The sequence below is a fragment of the Protopterus annectens genome, chromosome 7.part0, assembly GCF_019279795.1.
Source record: "Protopterus annectens isolate FY-2018-M chromosome 7.part0, PAN1.0, whole genome shotgun sequence".
Lineage (NCBI taxonomy): Eukaryota > Metazoa > Chordata > Ceratodontiformes > Protopteridae > Protopterus > Protopterus annectens.
Window position 1 is genome coordinate 1,445,161,115 of NC_056739.1, and position 21,836 is coordinate 1,445,182,950.

At 34.7% G+C, this 21,836-nt stretch overlaps 1 protein-coding gene across 2 annotated transcripts in view; it reads left to right on the top strand.

The window, feature by feature from the left end:
* CNTN4 (contactin 4) overlaps positions 1 to 21,836 on the top strand; it is a 3,809,844-nt gene that overhangs the window by 1,396,133 nt on the left and 2,391,875 nt on the right. For both annotated transcript variants that reach the window (XM_044078010.1, XM_044078011.1), the window contains exon 4: positions 1,872 to 1,998. In XM_044078010.1, the coding sequence (XP_043933945.1) occupies positions 1,872 to 1,998 (127 nt within the window). The remainder of the gene's footprint in view (positions 1 to 1,871; positions 1,999 to 21,836) is intronic.

Consider the following 21,836-nt stretch of genomic DNA (forward strand, 5'->3'; position numbering starts at 1 on the left):
TTATTATTAGAATAAAGTTAGAGTTAAAAAGAACAGAAAGAGATACAGTGCTTACAAGTTGTATTCCTCACAACTTCACTGTAGCTCAGAAGAAAATAATGCAGGAATTATTGTTTCCTCTAAATGAATCACCTTGCTATATATTCTATCACTAACAGACCCCATGAGAATTTCAGCAGAATTACTGCACCTTAATATCATCTGTATCAACATTTTAAGCATGCCATCAATGATTTCTAGCTCATATGTACTTTAGTGGTTCGCTTGATGCCGAGTTCCTTGCGTGTGCATTTTTAATCAGATTTTTTATTCACTTTTATAACCAGATAAGCATGTCAGATACATATGCTTTTGTAAAAGAATGACCCTGTAGTGCTTTTTTATTATTTTACTTGCTGTGAGTCATAGATTATGAAAGTGGTGACTCACAGAATCATACCTATAACTACATGTTGAAGTTTATTAAGAGTATGTAATGTTAAACCATTGTACTATATTATAGAGATTATTACACATTGTGCAACAAATGTAACAAATGTTATCAAGGAAAACAACCAAATGCAGATCCAAATTTTTATTGCACTTTAAGTGCAATCAAATTTTGCATCTGCATTTGGTTGTTTTCCTTTAACTTCTGCTTTGGTAGTTGTGGAGAAATGTCAACAAGGACTCTACTTACATGCTGTATGGGTGGACTTGAAAAACTCAAACCTCAAAAGAGAGTTTTCATGGATGGTAAAACCACTTTATGCCAAGAATAATAAATGCATTACATTTCTAAGAATTTGGACAATTAAAGTGTTGAATGCTATTAACAAAACTCATATAACAGCAAGCTGTGTCAATTAGCAATGGATGTGGCATAAATGGCCACTTCTGTCATCGGCAAGTGTGCTGGTATTCATGCACATGTCAGTACCAGCTGCTTCTGAACAGACAGATCAACAAGGCCAAGTCTTAATAGGTTAATGACATGCAATACAGGGTCTGTCTAGTTCCATCCAAAACTAAATATCTGAAAAACTGGATTTTCATTCACCTGCTTAATGTTCACTGATCCACTTTTAATATCTTGGCTAGACATTTCCTTGCAGCTAATCACTAAAGGCTTCTGAAGAAAATAACTAAATGAACATTATCTAGGCTGCTTTGCAGCTGTCAAAATAGCACATTAAAAGTTTATGTTCTACAGTTAAAATGTTTGTGTACTCTGGGTTTCGTAAATTAGAAATACAATTATTACATTCAGTCCTGAAATTGTATATTCACTGTAAAATTATTTTATGCTATACCCTTACTAGAACATAGTTTTTTAACATTTTTTCTATTACAAAAGATTACAAAGATGGGCCTTAAGCTGTTAGTTGATATTCACTTACATGCTTGTCTTTCTCAGAAGTCATGCATTCACACGTCATGAAAAGGTTAGCATTCTGATCCATCCGTTGCAAATATATCCAAATAGTACTTGAACTTGTCTCAAATCCATTTTCTTCCCAACAGATTGAATATTAAGTCTTTGGCTACTCTTCCTTGACAGATGCAGTGCAAGGAGAAATTTGGGGAACATTTAATACCAAAGGTGATTGTAAACGTGGAAAGCAATAATGTTTGAATAAAGATGCAATTAAAAAGCAATGTCTGATGCCCGCATCTTCCTGACACAGGTAGTTTTAAACTGCCTGAACAGAATTAAATAAATGAAAGAATGACCTTTGGTTTAAAACAACAGCATTGACAAGTGCTGCCTGCTTGTGGATTCAGTTCTTAATAGTTTATACCAGCTCTGGTGTTTTTTCTTGAATAATTCATTGTGTGTGCTGCTTTTCTGTTGTTGACATGTACTAATTCATATTATTCCTCTGCTACAGATAATAAAGCATTTCATGGACCCATCTTCATCCAGGAGCCACAGAGTATGATTTTTCCTTTGGATTCTGATGAAGAAAAAGTAACACTCAATTGTGAAGCTAAAGGAAATCCTTCACCATTCATCAGGTCTGTCTCATTTTATGCAATTGATATGACATACAGAAACGTAATAAGAGTATGCTTTGGTTTTCTGATGAAGGTCTTAACAGCTGAAAATGGATTTAATGTTATGACTAGGAATCTATTGAATTACAAGAAATTACCATTGAGATAAGTGGTTACTGCAATGAAATGTTAGCATTCATCAATAGTCATCCTGAAATGCTCTGTACACTTGAAATTCTGTCCTGTTCCTTTGACAAAGCAATTTCATCACGCCAAGATAAGGGCAACTGCAGTAATTTAATAAATGTCTGAGCTTAAGTGGTACTAATCTGAGGATTAAACAAAGAAAAAAAATCCTAACAAATAATGTCATAAAAATCTGTTTCTGTTAAGTCTTATTTAGTTGGACAACTATTTTTTATTGTTTCAACTGATGCCTGGTTAGTTCTACTTCAGGTGCCTTACTGAATATGTGGAACATTACAGCACAAACACACTTCACCACAGAAAACTGTTACAGAGCGGAAGTTATCTGATTTCTGTGCCAACATGGAGGAGGAGGGGAGAAAACCACAAAGCATAAGTTAATATAATATAGGTCTGCTGTAGAAATTCAAAACATTTTAGATAATCTTTGCTAAATTTTTATGCTGGCTTTGACAGTGGGCAATTGCAGTGAGGGAACCCACATTAGCTGCATCTCACAAAATGGATTTTCCAGCTGTCCTTAAAAAATACTTAATCATAGAAATCATTAGACAACAACTGCACCTTTCCTACAACTTTCATATTTGTTGATATATACAGATAGTTCCAGTTTTAGATGACTCAGTTTGATAAATGAAACAATGACTTGGTCATTCCTTCTGTAGCACAAATGTGCACAAAACATTCACATCCAATATCGCAAAATGCAAACTCAGCCATACCTTAGCTAAAACCAGCAGAAGGAACAGAATGTGGTTCCATGGTGGTAAAACTTTAGAGGAAAGGCATACATAAGAGCTAGAATGTAAATCGCCATCTATATCTATAAGCTATTTGCATGAAGAATAAGGAAATGGTGGTGGCAGCAAGGCAGAATAAGAGATCAAAGATGGTGGTTAAGGACGAGACGTGAAAACTATGCATGATGGGGACGCTGTGTTCAGTATAATCAGGTAGACGTAACAACAGCACAGATCCTGTGCCTCCTTCTTCTACTCATTATATTTAACAGTGGCGATCAGTAACACATTCTTCCCTTCTGATCTATAGTATTGTAGCATGACACTTTAGATTTAGAGCAGACCACAGTTCGCAGTACAGTTGCATGTACTCCTAGCTCCCTGATCTGTATACACCTCCTCTGGTATCAATCCCTTGTTTGTGAAACAGGTGTCAGATGCTAGGCATTCACTGTAATCAGAGACCTGTAGCTTCAGCAGCAACCATAGTGTCAACTATTGTATAATCAGTAAAATCAGGCTGAAATGAGAATGTGAAAACTGGGCATAAAAAAGTGTTTTAACACTAACAAAAACAAAAAACAACAAAAAAAAACACACATCCACTGTTTCTGTTTAAGTACATTTAGTGGAAGGATGTATCTTTTTGTATCTGCTACAGCCTTGTGTATTAACTGCACAAATTCTGTGTTTGAACTACCTTAGAGATTTTCCCATTAATTAATGGAATGTTTTTCCATTTAAATAAAGTATTCATTTACTCCAAGAATGTCTGACCCTGAAGTCATCATATGGAATAATTGGGATTAAGGTCCTAGCCTTCTCATCAAAGAAGGCTTTTCAATAATGCCATATTGATGCACCTTGAAATGGATTACGCATACCATGTCTGTAGCTAGTAGAGTCTGGCTTTATTGGCCTGAATGCATTCATAAAGCATGTGAAAATAAATGCAGGGTCACTGTGTATTTGAATGCCAGTGAGCAGGAACACTTTTAGGTCCTTAAGGGTCAGTTTGTTATCTTCTCTGATTCCATCATCAAGGTAGGTTTGCTGCTGTTTCAGATGATGCTGTGTATTTATCTCTTAGAGCCACCAAGGATCCAACCCTCCTTGACCACCTAATTCTTCACATGTCAAGCAGTTCTTCAATTATCTGGGTAAAGAACCTAAACTTTCATCAAGAGAAAGGCAAGGAAGTAAGGCACTTTGATGTGCCAGTTTCGTATCCAAACATATATCCACCTCTGAAACAAGCTTGCACTGCATATCAAACAATGTAGCACTTTTACCACCTTCAATGTATACCATCATAATTAGATGTACAATCTCAACCCCCCCCCCCCAAATCTTGTGTCGCCCTCCTTGAAACTGAAATGATGTTTTAGAATATGGTTTATTAGCTATGCTTTTAATGGTCTGTAGGCTGATTGCCTCAGACTTACCTATACATCTGTGAAGCAATGAGTGCTTCAGAGAAAGTAAGGTCCTGCAAAACCATTACATTTATATTGCTTTGCTCGAGACTGATGATGTATTTCCATTTCATTGCATATTAATATATGTTTTCATGATGTTTGCAATAATATTATGAGACAGAGAAGGAATCTAGAGCAACCTTTAATGCTGTCCTTCCTGTGGAACTAGGGAACATTTTGTTGCAATTTCCAATTGTTACAACCTGTGCATTTTGATATAACCTATATTCCCTCAGTTCAAGCAAATACTCATATTGTAGGAATAAGTGTGCTTAAAAAATGTAAATGGCAAATTTTAGAGATATTTGTTTTCCTTATAGTGATCACATTCGTTAGATTTCATTAGATTCTATCCAATGACATGGATTTTATAAATCACAATAGATGCAGTAAATAACTTTTGTAATGACTTATAATATCTCAGTAACCACTCATATACAAAATACTATCAATGGCATTTTGTTTATCCATCTATGAGCTTTTATATGAGGCTAAACAGACCTGTCTTGTTACTTTGTTGTTAAGATATTTACAGAAATATAAACACTATGATAATATATGTATGGAGTATAAGAACAGTTTGGTATCTCTTTAGTGGCACTAGTCAGAGGTCAAATATCAATTCAGTCATGCTACTCATCATGTAAGCTTTAAGATGAAATCTTTGAATAGCTTGCATGTAGCATGGGTTTGGAATTATTAATGTAAATATCAACAGGTAATAGTAAGCACCTAGAGGCATCATGTGAAAGAAACATGAGAAAAACACCTGGAAGTATCACTAGGGTGTAATTTAACTTTACAGTTTTCAACTTTAATCAGGTGAATTAAACAGAAACCTTTCATTGAACAAAAAAAAAGATCATTCTACATAAATTTGTTTCATTTCTTCGCTATGAAAAAATGAACTCTTCATTTAGGACTAAAAAGCATAAAATACGCATTCTAAATGTAAAGCATTAAACAGTGATGTGGGTTTCATTAGTAAAACTGAAATTCTTTTGGTGTGGCTGTCAGGAAACCAGCTATGCAGTAATTTCATTAGGTGGTTCATTTGTTAAACCTATATAAGTTTAAAAAGACTCTCTTTACTGATCACATGCTCACATTCATTATATTTTGTTCTAATCAAATTGCAGTTAAGCACTGTGAATTTTATAAAAGCCTGCTACATGATAGACACTGAATTCACAGACAGCCATAGACAGACATGCACAATGAAATTATTGTAGTGTATGTGACAAACAATATTGCATAGCTACAAGGATTTTCATGTCACGTCATGTCATGTACACTGTTTCTCTAAGACAAGCTGAAGAAGTTCATCATTTAGTCAGGATACATAGTAAAAACAGGGTGTCTTACAGGTCATTGATGTGTCCCATGTCCCCGTAGTACTGTTATGTACATGATGTGTCCTTTCATGAGTTGGTGATCCATTCAGCATTAGTTCTGCTAGTTCTCAGTCTTTCCACTGAGTCTCAACCCAGTGAGGTAATTTCTCTCACTCAGACTTTGGCTTCATTGGTGAAAGAAACCAATGGTTTCATTATGCAACTCACCACAGTGAGTGTCACAGCTGGTGGAGGTTCTCATATTATCAGTGGTGCTTCAGGAACTAACAAACAGCTCTGTGGTCCAGTTTGAAATATTAGGATCAGAGAAAATAATGGTCATTTCCTACAGAATTCTACAGTTGAAAGCCTAGAAGAAACAATAAAATGTGCGAGCCCAAATATGAGCCATTTACTTTTTAAAACATCCGAGCCATTTACTTTCTAAAACATCCAACCCATTTGGATTTTTTTCACACCATGGTCTTTACAATCATTCATAGAACCTGAATGGCACTTTTGGTGAGGGTAAAAATAAAATTTTTGAGCTATAAAAATAAATTACTTAAGTATAAGTCTTAGGGATATGCGATTTATTATCTGGAACATTGCTTGAACATTAAAAAAGTTCTGTCTGGGCTTATAATTTGTAAATTTCCAAACTGACTACAGAGAGAGAGATGATCTTTTATATCAGAAGTTTGTCACTGTTTTCAGTGAAACTAATATTTCTATCATGAAGCATCTTATTGATAATTACTGTAGTCAAGTCCCAAATCAGTCTGTTAGATGACACCATTTGAAGCGATTTTCATTTTAAATTATTTCATTCTCTGTATAGTAGCATATTTATTAAACTTAAGAGACACATAGCAACCACTTTTAGTAGGAAAGAAAAAAAGTTGCTTAGGGACTCAGCAGTCTATAGAGAAGGGGATGCATATTTACTTAAAAACGTTATCCAATCACCTTCAAGTGTGGACACTTCTAAAGACAAAGCTGTCGTTTCCATGTCTGAAAATGTATTTGACAACAAAAAGAGTGATACTCACTGTAATACTGACACTTCCAAATCTTATGCAAAGGTACTGAACACAGGTAATGTAGATATTTTTTTTTTCTATATCTGTCCTTTTTCCTTCCCCTTTTTTCAGAACAAACTAGTAATAAGCAAATGCAGAACACCAGTTCAGGGGGAATGCATTAAAAAGAGGACATGGAAAAAACAAAAGACTATAGTACATGGTTTTAAAGTCTTTAATTTAAGCCAAATTTCTCTTAATTGTCAATAACCTAAGGCTTAAAAAAGGGTTTTCACTTATACCATTTAGCAGACTGAATGTTGTAAAGACATTAGTGGGTCTAAAGTTGTATTTACATAAACTAAAATTGTACTACATTTTGTATGACATTCTGGATTTTTATGGTAAAAATTCAACTTTTTAAAAAAAATAAAAATACTTCTAGGTATTCCAAGATGTATGTGAGGATGAACTTAGGAAGGGGTTAAACAATCATGAGATTAAAGTTCACAGCCTCGCTTCTGAAGAGAGGTACACTTTCAGATTTGACTAAACATCATGATTTAAAAAATTATGATGGGAGATAATTGTAGTGGGATTGTATTAATGAATTCCAGAGATTATGTTGCTTCTATTAATCAAATACCAAGGGATCACACTTGCTATGAAGAGTTTACTTTAAGTCACATTAAATCTAGTTTTGCAGTTATTGCTAGATCTCTAATTGATATAGTTGATCAAGGAGAAATTAATTTTACACTTCACAATTTTTTAAAAGTTGATTTTCCAAAAATTGCAAGATTTTTCAGTATTCCAAGAATGCAGAAAAACAGCTTAAAATACCTTTCAGGCTGATTATAGCTGCAGATTTTTATAAAACTGAGCCTGTTTTAGTATATCTTGATTTTATTTTAAATCCTGTAATACAGAATTCAGTTTTATTTAACAGATGCATATCTTGGACTTGATGTTTTACATAAATTTAAATTTTACAGTAAGAAGTTGTCTGACTGTACACAAGTATAGTACAGGATATTGGTATTGAATTTGTGAGAAATTATTTATATACATTTAGTACTTTTTCTAATTTCTTCATTAATACTATAAGTAGTATGTTAAATATTGTTTTGAACAATTATTTTTTGTTTGATGGTAAATATGTTCAAAAGGAAGGGGTGTCTATGGAAGCCAGAGTTACTTCAACTTTGGTGAACTTAGTGGTGAGCTGGTGGGAACAACAGTTTCTTGTTAAACACCATTTTTAAAAGAGTACATATTTATCAGTGTTATATTGATGGTTTGTTTTTCTTATGGGAAAGAAAGAATAATTTAATCTGTTTTTCACCTTTCTAAATCAGGCCACCAGTTTGCTAACATTTACATATGGGGACAATGACCACAAAGTACTATTTTTGAATTGTCCCTTTCAGTTGATGTAAATCAAAAATCTATTCATAGTAATGTATTTAAGAAAAAAACATTCATTAACAATAATTACTTAGTAAGTGACAGTTGACATCTTTTATTTCATGAAAAATAATGTAGTTAATGCTCAATTCATATGGTTAATTAAATTAGTTAGTGATGATATGACATATGAAGATGAAGTAGTCCAACTTAAAAATATATTTTTAGAAAGAAATTACACCATTGAAATTTTATATAGAGTGATAGAAGATGTGACAGAGAAAAGGAATGTCAAGTTCAATCCAATTTTAAGACATGGCTATTGTTATAATGAGAAGAATGCAACTAAAGAAGATGTTAAAGTGGAGCAACATACAAGGTCATGTTTATTACCGACATCCAATGATTATTATATCATTAGGAATATTATCATTGATAACTGGAAAATTATTTTGGGTAACAGGGATCTAGCTGAAATTGTAGGTGACAAACTGACTTTTAAATATAAGAGAACATTTACCTTGAAGTCACTTTTTGAAAGAGGTCAGTCTTCTGACATATCTGGCCTATCGGATCACTCTTGTTTTGGTACTTACTAATTTCAGCACTGTAAATATTGTAGATATGTCTCTGAAGGATCACTTGTCATTATACACCGTACTAGTGAACAGATTTGGTCTAAGAACAGGTACACTTGTTACACTCAGAGCGTGGTTTATTTATCATTTTGTTAGTCATGCATTAGTTTTTACTTGGGCAAATCTATTAGAAACTTATCTGGATATATTTACAAACATGAGATGTCCATTAAGCTTAAAGATGTAAAGAAAACATCAGCTAGACACACATTAGGTTGTCAGGATTTTAAAAAGTTTTCTTTTTATTTATTAGAAGATGTACCTCTGTTGCCCCTAATAAGATACTTTAATACAAAATCAGAGATTAAGGAAGACTTAAGGCAAATACAATTATCATCAGACAAGTTACAGGGACTAAGTGACGTTATTAATATCATTTTTTAAAAAAAGAAAATGTAATTTATAAGATAATTTATTTATTTATTTTAGGTTTTAGTGATATGTTTTAAAGTCGGCTGTCTGTTTAATTATTTAAACATGTATTGTGTGAGTTTATTTTTGTGAAAATCAATTCGTCATGTGATTTGTTAGTGTGACTATTTAAGTATTGGGAGAATTGTGAGCCTGTTTTTCTGATGAAGTTCTTGTCTTGATATTAAAAGAAGACTAGAGCCACGTTTCACTGTAGTCAATATTATTTGGTTGTTTCCTATTCTCTTGCTGGCTTAGCATTTTATTGAAAACCATGTGTACCTGTTTTAGTGCTGGAAAGATACATCTTCTGGTATACCTATATAGGAATGCATCTGTTAGTTAATCGCACAGGGTTTCAGAGTTTATAGTAAGTATCTGGTGAAAGAGTAAATGTATATATTTATGTACTCACCATAAACAGTCACAGTTTTATGAATATGCAATTTTTGTATGCCAGGATTGTAGACCTTCTGCTATGATTTTGAAAGCTGAGTGGTTGAGAAGTATGTGGAGACAAAAAGAATCCTACGTGGATGAAGAAGGAAGAAAGAGGCTTGCTTCCCTGTATATATTACTTTTAAAATGTGTTTAATTGATTTGAAGGTTCAACTGGTTGATTTTGTGTGTTTTGAAGTCTTGTGGAATTGAAATTCAATATGTATGTGAAGATGTTCACTTTTTAATATGCTTTTACATTACTGAAAATTTTGAAGAGTATATATATATATATATATATATATATATATATATATATATCTATATACATATATATATATATGTATATATATGTATATATATACTGTTTGTTTATACAGATACACATGTATTTAAGCATGCACTTTTATCTCACAACATACACATACCATACTGCACACAGATGAATTTCTGTTTACAAATATTTGTATGTTTACTTATACCTTTTTGCTTATATACATATGCATTCTTGCATTTATGCACACATTTCTTGATGAAAAATTAAAAAGTTCATATTTACTGTAGAACTCTAGCCTTTTTGCGCTAACTTGGTCAACCCACTCTGGCGGCTGGTCAGGCCTGCTTCTTTGCAGGCCATCATACCTGTGCTGACAATGGTGACCAGAATGGGTGGTCCCTTTCAGTGATAACTGATGCTCACCTAATTCTGCCAGATATCAGTTTTTCACCACTTGATGCTGGCCACTTCACTTTCAGTTTTTTGTAAGTATGATTCCTACAAGAAGCAGCCAAAAACTTAGCCTCATTATTAGAACAGCTTGAAGCTAGGCCTCATGCCTTCACAGCTGCTGCCATCTTTAGAAGTACAAGAACCAAAGTGAGGGATGTACATTAGGGCTGTTGTATAGTAAAAAGTTTTAGGAAATGTTAATCAAAATAGACTGGGTAAGCAAAGCAAAATATAATTCCAACAGTAACCAGGTACCCCTGCAAAAACACAAAACAAATCCAAAGAATAAAAGCAGGCAGAGGCAAGGCTCCAGTTTCTTCAGCTGTATGTTTGACATCACCTCCTGCTATTTCCTTTAATGTCAAATACAGATGTCAGAGAAAGGTTGGCCGGGATTATAGGCAGGCCGATAATATGGATACAGCATTAATCCAAAAAAGGAGTGATACAACTCTGAAAAACCAATAATCCACAAAAGAGTTGTATAGGAAGTAAAACTGCCACAATCTCAGTCCAAAAACGTTGCCGTGAATGAATATGAATGAGTTCAAGTCCAGCACTGAATTTATTAACGCTCTTTTATTAACAAACTGCGTTTTCGTCCCAACACATTAGGACTTCATCAGATACCTTTAAAAACAAAAGTTACCACTTTATATACCAAATAATTTCACTATTAACCAATAAAAACAGTTTCAATTAATTCAAACTATCGAATCATTCTCAAATATTCATGAATATTCATTACCCTCATAAATATGTATTACTTAAAAACGTGTTTTTATTTCAAACCTTCCTTAAAACATTTATTAAATAAATTATGTGTATTTATGACATTTATGAGTTATAAAAATGCAAACTTCATTTAAAAAACGTAATTTATACACTTATTATGGGTCTAACTACATATGTTTATTAAATATTAAATTATTGGTTTTTATTTTTTAAAATAATTATTTAATATTTAATATTTATAAATATAGATTTATATTTGTACTTATTTTAATGAACATTATTTATTAGTGTAAAATGTATATATGGTTTGTCAATGGAAGGTGCTTTTATGAATTTAGGTGCTTTATTGGTTTTAAACACTAGAGGGAGACCTATCAATGGAAAAAATACATTCATTTTAAACATGCAGTTAGACCCATAATAAGTGTATAAATTACGTTTTTTAAATGAAGTTTGCATTTTTATAACTCATAAATGTCATAAATACACATAATTTATTTAATAAATGTTTTAAGGAAGGTTTGAAATAAAAACACGTTTTTAAGTAATACATATTTATGAGGGTAATGAATATTCATGAATATTTGAGAATGATTCGATAGTTTGAATTAATTGAAACTGTTTTTATTGGTTAATAGTGAAATTATTTGGTATATAAAGTGGTAATTTTTGTTTTTAAAGGTATCTGATGAAGTCCTAATGTGTTGGGACGAAAACGCAGTTTGTTAATAAAAGAGCGTTAATAAATTCAGTGCTGGACTTGAACTCATTCATATTCATTCACGGCAACGTTTTTGGACTGAGATTGTGGCAGTTTTACTTCCTATACAACTCTTTTGTGGATTATGGATACAGCATTACTTTTCAATTACTTGATAACAATTTTTTTTCACTTTCCACATTTTAATAGTAAACCTGCACAGACACCTGTTCAGGAAGGTAGTGCATCCATAATGAGATATTTGTAGTAACATGATGACTACGGATTATGCTGATTACATGTAACACATGGCATTTACTATCAACAGGTGAACCCTCCATTTCTCCAAATGTGAAAGTGAAATGAATGTGAGATGTCCTCCACAACCCATTACACAGCATTCAGTAGTTTGCTCCCATTGTCTCAGTGCTACTTTGATAAAATTAATTATTTATAGGGTCAGCTGCAGGAAATTGCACTTCCACTTGACCAGCACTGCTTGAAGATGTCAACAGCAGAATGGCTGTTGATGATGAATGGCTGTTGATGATGATGATGATGATGATGTTGTTATATTAATGAGACAGCCTGAGGACCGTGGTGCTCAGTGCTAAGTTTAATGGCAGGATCACATATCCTATAACAGTTATATTGCTCTGCAGGAAGTGACACTGTTTAATGAAGTCAGGTAGCTGTGGACATTAAATTGTAGGTTGTTCAAGGAGAGAACCCATGTAATTTAACACTGGTCTCTCCTCAACAACAGGAACACTTTCTGGAGGATAGTACCATTTTAGAGGCAGCAATTTCCACTGTAACATCTATGCAAAGGGGTGCCAGGTACAGGCACATGTCACAGCTATCGCAAGAAACATGAAAAGCACTGGCTGCTCAGCAGCAAAAGCAATGTGACATTATTCAGGCTCAGTCCACTGCCACAGAAAGTCAAATAAAGATTGTCAGAGTGATGCAGGCCATATATGAGGATTTTAAACACTAGATAGAAATGGTAGAGATTAGCATTAATGTTATGCCAGCACTCATGCATAGTGTAGTAGGACACATGGTGGCAATTTCAGCCTCCATAACTGTACTAGTCAGGACTTTGCCAGACTCACGTAGGCATCACTTGTGGATGGGAAAGAAGGCAGGGTAGTGTGTGGACAGATGGAGGCATATCACATTACACTACAAGACATTATCAGAAAAGTACTGGAAAGAATACGGAAGAACAAACATAAGATAATTCAAACAGGCCTCAACAACCTTCATCTACTCATAGCGGATTCTGTCATTCGAGGTCTCAGTCATGTGGCACTGTCAGATTTTGTCTGTAGGAACACATGCATCCAGTAGTTCACATCACCGCAGGTAGTTAGCATAAAGCTTACATGTCAACACTTCCTCAAGATCATGCGATGTGAACCATCACCCACCCTACCATTATTAACATTGTGTATAAACCATTTGTGCTTGAGCTACTGTATGTCAGGTCTCGCATTTCAATGACATGTCTCACATCAACAGAATGCATTTCAGTTCACTAATGTCACTGTTTAAGAAAACATTGAATGTAATAAAAAAACTGTGTGTATAGAACTGGGGTATAGAAGAGGTAAGGCAAACTTACATGTGTAGAATGTACTTCAATACTAACAGACTTTTCATCAAAATGTTTTTCAGTTGTCTAATGGTATTGCTAACAATACAAGAAAAAAAAATCCAGTACAAAAAGAGAGGTAGATGGGGTAAGTCGCAGAATGCATTAAAGGCTCATTAGTATTAATGAGAGTAAGATACATAATACTAATTCTGACAGTTACACAAATGATATAAAAATTGGGGTAGGTGGATTGGAAGGAAGTAATATGCACTATTAGCCTAATACAGAGCAGAAGAAATGATTTGGTGAGCAACAGTCATCATGCCATCAACACTAACTCTGTTGCCACTTCACCCTCCACACTGCAGAAATGATTGCTAATAATTTTATGATATAAGAATTTGTGTCTGTGACAGACTGAATTAATATAATGTGCAGTTCCTTACTAATAAAAAATTCTTATTTAACAATATAAAAGTAAAAAAAAAGTATAAAACAAAACAAAATGGCATAGATTTTCCTTTCCTGTGCCTTACTAATGAAAAATACAAGTTGAATAGAGCGGCAGTACATCTTAAAATACATACAGTTTCTTGCACCAGTTTAGTCAAGTACTGAAGTACCCATGGCAATTTTACAATACCGAGCTAAACTTCAGAAGCATAACATGTGCACTTAAATACAATTCTTAAGCAAAACAGTGCAAAATGTACTTATTCCTTATCTAATGTTAATTCTATTCAATGCACAATCTCAGGGAACAGTCAGGCATGAATATTATAAAGATTAAATAAATAAATAAATAAATATATATATATATATATATATATATATATATATACGGATTCCATTCACTTGGTCGAATTACACTTGGTCGAAAATTATTCCAGGCAGTTCACTTGACTGAAAGCTCACTTGACTGAAAGCTCACTTGGTCGAAGTTCATTTGGTCGAAAATGGAATATAGCCCCTTCCCTACTGCAGTGCAACCCTGGAGTGAGAATATTAAATAAGGGGTGTGTGGGGGGTACAGCACCCCACATTGGGGGTTGTGGGGGTGTAGCCCCCCACATTATGCTAATAGTTTTTACTAAAAAAAAAAAATATATATATATATATATATATATATATATATATATATATATATCAATGCATTTCTAATGGATATACCTTCTTATAACATTGAATACATTAAAATTATGTGGGGGGCTATGCCCCCACAACCCCCATTGTGGGGGGCTGGGCCCACCCCCCCTTATGTAATATTCTCACTCCAGTGTTGGACTGCAGTGGTGCAGGGGCTATATTCCATTTTCGACCAAATGAACTTCGACCAAGTGAGCTTTCAGTCAAGTGAGCTATCAGTGAAGTGCAATGCCTGGAATAATTTTCGACCAAATGAAATTCGACCGAGTGCATGGAATCCATATGTATATATATAGATATAAATATATATATATATTGTATGGCTAACTATACTGTAGAAAAAATATAAAGATAAGAGGGACTGCCTTATGAACATTGATAGTAGACCATGCATCACACAGCCCACAAAAAGACTGATACACCAGTTATAATTTTTTTTTTTTTTTTTTTTTTTAGTGAGGAAACACTAACCCAAATGTCATAGTCAGTAGTTGTGAACTAGATACCACCTCCTTACCTGTGGAGCTGTATTCTATGCACAAGCCTGCCACATGGGGGCTTCATTACAACTATTGGTTGGACACCAACCCCATCATGCTAGAACCTGTACTTGGAGCTGCAGGGACCTTTGGGGATGACATTTCACCACCAAGCCGGTGAATCATATTGCACAGAATGCAAAACATGGTAAACATCCTGCAGTCAGTAGCAGGGTTATACTGAATGATGATCCTAGACTCAGCCAAGGAAAAGAAACAGGCTTCAAGCAGACCAAAAACTCTGTCAATGACAATTCATGTTCATGACAGGGCAGTGTTACAACTTTCCACTGTAGTTTTCCAAAGTTATGAAACATTTTGATGTTTTCTAAGAATTGTAGTTCAGCTACAATTTAAAGCCTTCTGAGTGCAAGAAATAAGTTTTGTAGAAGGTATATCTATTTGTATTAGATGGAAGATTAGAATTCATAGAAAGAGGTATAGATCATTTTAAGTTAAAAATAAAGCTACATTTTAAAATTAGATAATGAAAACTTTTAAAACTTACAAGATCATAGCAAATGATATACAAAAAACAATATTTATATACATATGCTAATATTTAAATATTTTCATCAAGTATGTTTTTAAATGGTCAAACAAGAGATATAATTAAACATTTCTTGGTACATCATAAAAACTAACTGGGTTTCCATAAATAAAGGATAAATAGACAGTAAACCAAAAACAGCAGCAAGGCAGGATGAAGAGTGTTTAACCAAAATGAACAAAATCTGCCTTTTACACAGTGTAAAAATGCACAAATAAGTCACCAGCAAGTAAAATAGAACATACTTCTTGTATTTTATTAAATAAAAATAGTTAAGTGCTTTAATCCATAATAATAGTTAGACTTCTTAATATATAAAAAAATTCACATTACATGTGACAGTGTACTTATGTACTGATGGGATACTTAAACAGATCTATATTACATCAACGAATGCTTAAAAAAGCAAACGATTAATAGGTTCATAGGTAGGTACTAGGCTATTAGCCCTAGGGCCTATATAAGCCTAGCCAAACAGTACCCTGGCTTTTGCCACCCAAGAAAATTATTTTCCTGCGCCCCTGTCAAGCAGAGCCACAGAAGTGATCCCCAGGGTGAATTTCCTGTCTCCCATCCAGTCATCAAGATTTTTCTTGAGTGCTAATGAGGAGCTTTGTTCGATATAGATAGGTAGTTTGTTCCAGAGTATGGGAAGTCTCTGGAACAGGAATCTATCCCTCCAGCATGTTCTGTTTATTGTGGTGACAAGGTTTAGGTCCGTAGAGCGGGTAGCTCGGTGGGACTGGGATTTCTTTAAGTGGAGCATGTCCAACAGCTCTGGGTTTGACATAGCTTTGTATGTTAGGCAGAGATTGCCTCTGAGTAGGCGATATGAGACAGACTAAAACTGGAGTTTTTTGAGACAGTCTGCGTAGGGCATCTGTTTGAGGCTGGTAATCCTCTTTATGAGGTATTTATGCGGCCTTTCCAGCTGTTGTAGAAGTCTTGTGAGGTACATACCAAAAGGGGTGTTGTACTCTATAATGGGTCTAATGAGTGATGAGTAGAGGGGAACACTGACCTCTTTTTTCCTGGATGAGAAACTTTTGTGGTAAGTTGTGCCACGTAGAAGGATTTCCTGACTACTGTGGCAATGTGATTATCAAAGGAGAGACTACTGTCCACCTGTGTCCCAAGGTCTTTTATCACACTTTCGTTGTTAAGTAGACTACCGCCTATGTGGTAGTTCATGGGTAAAGAGTTTTTACCAAAAGGGATGACAATGCACTTTTTGGCACTGAGCTTAAAGCCATGGCTTTGGCACCAGGCATCTGTCTCAGTGAGGCCCTTTTGTAGGATGTCCACATCGTTAGGAGTTTTGATTATGGCTCCTAGTTTGCAGTCATCTGGGAACTTTGTTAGCCAAAGACCTTCTGTGTTAGCCTGTACTTCAGAGAAGTAGATACCAAACAGGAGAGGACCCAGGACTGAACCCTGTGGTATTCCACTTGTCACTGGTCTGAAGTTTGATTTAGAGTCTGCTACTTTCACAGTGTGGGTTCTGTCAGTGAGCCAGTTGGCAACCTATCTTGTGTCATAGGGATTTATACCTAGTTTAGTGAGTTTATCTATAATTCCAGAGTGGGGGGATGGTGTTGAAAGCCTTGGCGAGATCTAGATAAGCTGTGTGAGCCACCTTACCCTCATCTACGGCTTTGGTGGCCACTTCAAAGAAGTCTGCCAGATTTAGGAGACATGATCTGCCTTTTACAAACCCAAACTGGGTAGGGTCCAGAGTTTGGAGTTTACCAATGTCATTGTTTATAAGTTCCATGATGATATGTTCCATAGCCTTGCAGACCAGGCTCGTCAGGCTAATGGGGCAGTAGTTCCCGGGGTCTGTGGTGGCTCCCCCTTTTTGGAGTGGTATAACCATTGCTGTGCGCCATTCAATGGGCACAAAGCCTGAGGGGTAATTGATCCCATGTAAGCAAAAGCTTACAATATCAAAACCTCAGAACAGTGATTTTTTTACAAGGGATATGGATTTACATCAGTTTGTCAAAATTCCATATTATTAAATCCCAGTTTGTTGACATTGAAAATATCAAAATCCACATCATCGAACAAGTGGAACAATGAAGATCCACCTAGGTTAAGTAACCAGTTACCCCCCAAAAAAAAACAAACTGCACCATCCCTAAACCACCCAGGTTTAAGGCTATGCCCCCCACACCCCACAATGTGGGGGCCTGCACCCTCCCACCCCCCTAACTAAATGCACCAACTCCAAGATCGTACTAAAGTTGGGAAAAGGGCAAAGTTCACTGTCTCACACAACTTACTTACCTTGGGAAGATCTTTGCTGTTCACTGCTTAGATGAAATGAGGTTTGATATTTTGAGTGTCGCCAAAATGTGATTCAATGATCTGAGATTTCAACAAAGTCAGGTAGACCCATATATATATATATATATATATATATATATATATATATATATATATATATAAATACACACACAGATGCGCACGCACACACATACACACGCACACACACACACTCACACACTATATATATATATATATATATATATATATATATATATATATATTTTTTTTTATATATACATATTATATACATATGCATATGAGACAGAGAATGGCTTGCATTGTTAAGAACTGTAAATTAAATTTTTTGAGGAATTAATGGAAATCTTATTAGCTCCCATTAATAGCAATGACACTTATAGAAAGGATATTAGTAAAAAAATAAGATGACTAATTCTAAGTGTAAACACTGAAATAAATCAAAACTAAAATTAAAGAAGGTGACTAAAGAATGGACGTTTTTACAAATTTAGCCTTAGAAGAGGAAAATATAAAACTGTCAAATTTAGTTCAAAATTAACAAAAAGAAAAAAGAGGGAAACAGAATGTGACACTAAAAACCTTGGTATTCGGAGTATGGAGAGGAAGGAAGGAATATACAAACATGTAATCAAATTTAAATATGCAAGAATATGATTAGTGCCTGTCAAGACAAAAAACACCTTAAAACATAAAAAGGCTGAGGTTTAAATAATTAATCTTACCTGAATGCACTTAGAGTAAAAGGTATATGATCTACAGAAAAAAAAATATGGTAGGCTTTAATTTTGTCATAGTGCAGTAGTCTGAACCATATTAAGAGGTATACAATGAGACATCTAAAAAAGAAAAGCAGTTTCCAGAAAATGTAATAAAAGTTGAATGAAATTCATTTAATGAACATTAATTAAGTCAAAAAGTAAAAATATAGGTGTGGAAAGGACTGAAGTAAAGTTTGACCATGTAGCTGACCTACAAAATGTATGCCATTGCTGAAAATGGGGCATTACATATTTCATTGTACGTGTAAGTATTGTTTTCATCAAAAAGGGGACACATATGCGATTGTAGCCAATTGCATCCCTTTCCTAAACTTGAATGTGGTACAACTTCTAGCCAAATTGTACCCCTTTCCTAAACTTGAACCAGTCAATTTTCCATATTTAATTCAAGCTGCTGTCTCATAGTTTGTAAACATATTTATCAGGCAGTAAATAAGATGAGAAAATGATTACATTTCTCTAAGAACTTATTTATTTATTCATTTTTTTACAGTTGGTTTACCAGGATAGTCCATTGGGTCAAAATGAACCCGTTTTCAATGGAGTCCTGGGGAGAAAAGCTCCAAAAACAAACTAGGTACATACAGTAGGTTACTAATGATAATTATACAAATGTAAAAGATTCAAGCAAGTAATTTCAAAAGTACAGGAAACATTTAAAACAATACAGACTAGTGATGAAACTTGGAGGTGTTATAGACTAAGAAAAGGAATATTGCAGAGTGATACAGAGTAGTTATTACTTAAGAAGCATAAACTTAATAGGTGCAGTCTAGTACATTCTTTGCAGATACCATGGGAATAATAATGTGAGTTATGGGAAATAATAAGGAAAAATTGCTGGAGTAAACATGAGAGAGAAGGAAGATGAAAATTGCCAGTATTAGTTATGTAGGGTGGGAGCAAGAGCATTCCCACTGGGATACTAGATGTGTGTGAAGAGATTTTTTGAACATATAATGGTTAGAGGTGGTGCGAATGGGTGGTGGTAGTGAGTTCCAAAGGCGAGCTAGGCTATAGGATAGTAGGTTTTTGCCTGGGGGACGAGTTGGTTTGTGCACTTCTAATAGATTTTGATTGTTTGACCTTAATACTCTATCAGGTAGGTGCATCTTAAAGGCAGAAGACAGGGAGAGACAGCGAGAGGGGTTGAAAATGAGCTTGTGGGCAAGAGTTAGCTGAGTATAGGTGAGATGATTGGGTAGTTCTAGCCATTTTAGTTTTTGGAGAGAGGAATAGTGGTGGGTGGAGGACTTATGGCTGTTAGCAAACTTGGCGATTTTGTTGTAGCAAGAGGAAAGTTGTTTTTTTAGAGAGGACTGAAGATTAGTTAGGAGTGGAGCTCCATAGAGAAGGGAGGGGATAAGAAAGGAAGTAGAGAGAGTGATTTTAGTGGTGGGTGTAAGGTACTGATTTTGTCTGTAGAGCATACCTAGTTTTTGATGTTTTTTTTTGATATTTAATTGTAGATGGGAGTTGAAATTAAGCTGGCTGTCAATTTGGATCCCAAGTAACTTGGCTTCGGACACCAGTTCCAGAAGTGAGTTATTTTGACTAGTAATCGAGAATGTGTTTATATTGAAAGAAGTAACTTTAGAGGGGGTAAATACCATTAATTTAGTTTTAGAAGCATTGAGTGCTAGGTGGTTTATTTTCATCCATTGCTCAGTGATTGAAAAAGCATCTTGCGTAAGCTTTAGGAGTATGGGGGTAGATGTGGCAGAGCAGATAATGGTAGAATCATCTGCATATCGGATGATGTTTGAGAATGGAATAGATTTGCGGAAATCATTTATAAATATGTTGAAGAGAAGGGGACCTAGTATGGACCTTGGGGGACTCCAGTGGGGGTATTAAGAAATGAGGAGGTTGCCTTTTTCCATTTTACTGCTTGGTATCTATTGGATAAGTAGCTGGAGAACCAGTTCAAAGAGGAGGGAGATAGGTTAAGTTTTGAGAGTTTAGTTTTGTTATTGTAATCTACATTGTAAATAGATTTAAGATAGTCAATTAAGGAGTAGTATTTTTTTTTTTTGGGAACCCCTTACTTTCCCTGTTCTCCAATCAATACTGACAGTTTGATCTCTGTTGCCATATCCCTTCTTAAACTGACCTGTTTATCAAACATTTCTTGGTGCATATGCTGTCAGAGTTCTGGAATAATTTCTAGAAGTTATTTATTAATCATATTTATAAATAACATTCCTTTGTTTATGAACAAAGCAGAACGATTTCCAGTTTATTATACTTGTGGACATTGGTATGTTACTTAAGTCTTTAGGAGGACCAAGTGTTAAAATGTACCAAAATGCCACATTAGGTACATTTGTATTGCACTATTATGGTAACCAGTATTTTGGAAATTAATTTGGTATAGGGTACAACTGATATGAAGTTGTATAGACGTTGTGAAATTTAAGCCATAAGAAATGAAGAGGAATGGTTTAATTAGGCAACAACCAGATTTGTGAAATCAGCATTTAAATAAGCTTCTTACAGGATAATAATACACATTTTGACATGTTATATGCAGTAGCTTTGAGATCTGCAGAAGAGCTATTATTTTCTTTGTGTTGGAGTTTATTATTTATTTATTATTTTATTTATTTGACATTTGCTGACTGGGATAGTCTGACTGAGCTCTTGCCCTTTTTCAGCGGAAGCCCAAGGACAAAAGCTACAGAATTTTACATAAAAATTGTAAATGCTACAAAAAATGAAAAAGCTCCAGAATTATACATGAAAACTGAAAATGCTATAACTGTTATAGTACATAATTGTAAAATAAATAATGTTTGTGTCTTTCGGCTTTTCCTGGTTAGGGGTTGCCACAGCGGAACTCTGGTCCGCTAATGATTGGTAGTTGATTTTTACGTGCCGAGTTACCAGCCCTGATGCACAACCTTCAACGAAGGTACGCCCATTCACACGTCTCCACGCAGAAGACACTCTAGCTGAGAATCGAACCGTACAGCGTCTTACTGTGAGGCGACAACGCTACCGCAGCACCACCACCACGGGTCACAAATGAAAATGGTACAGTAACTATAGTAGCAGTACATTTTCATAGATAGTATAATAGATAAATTATT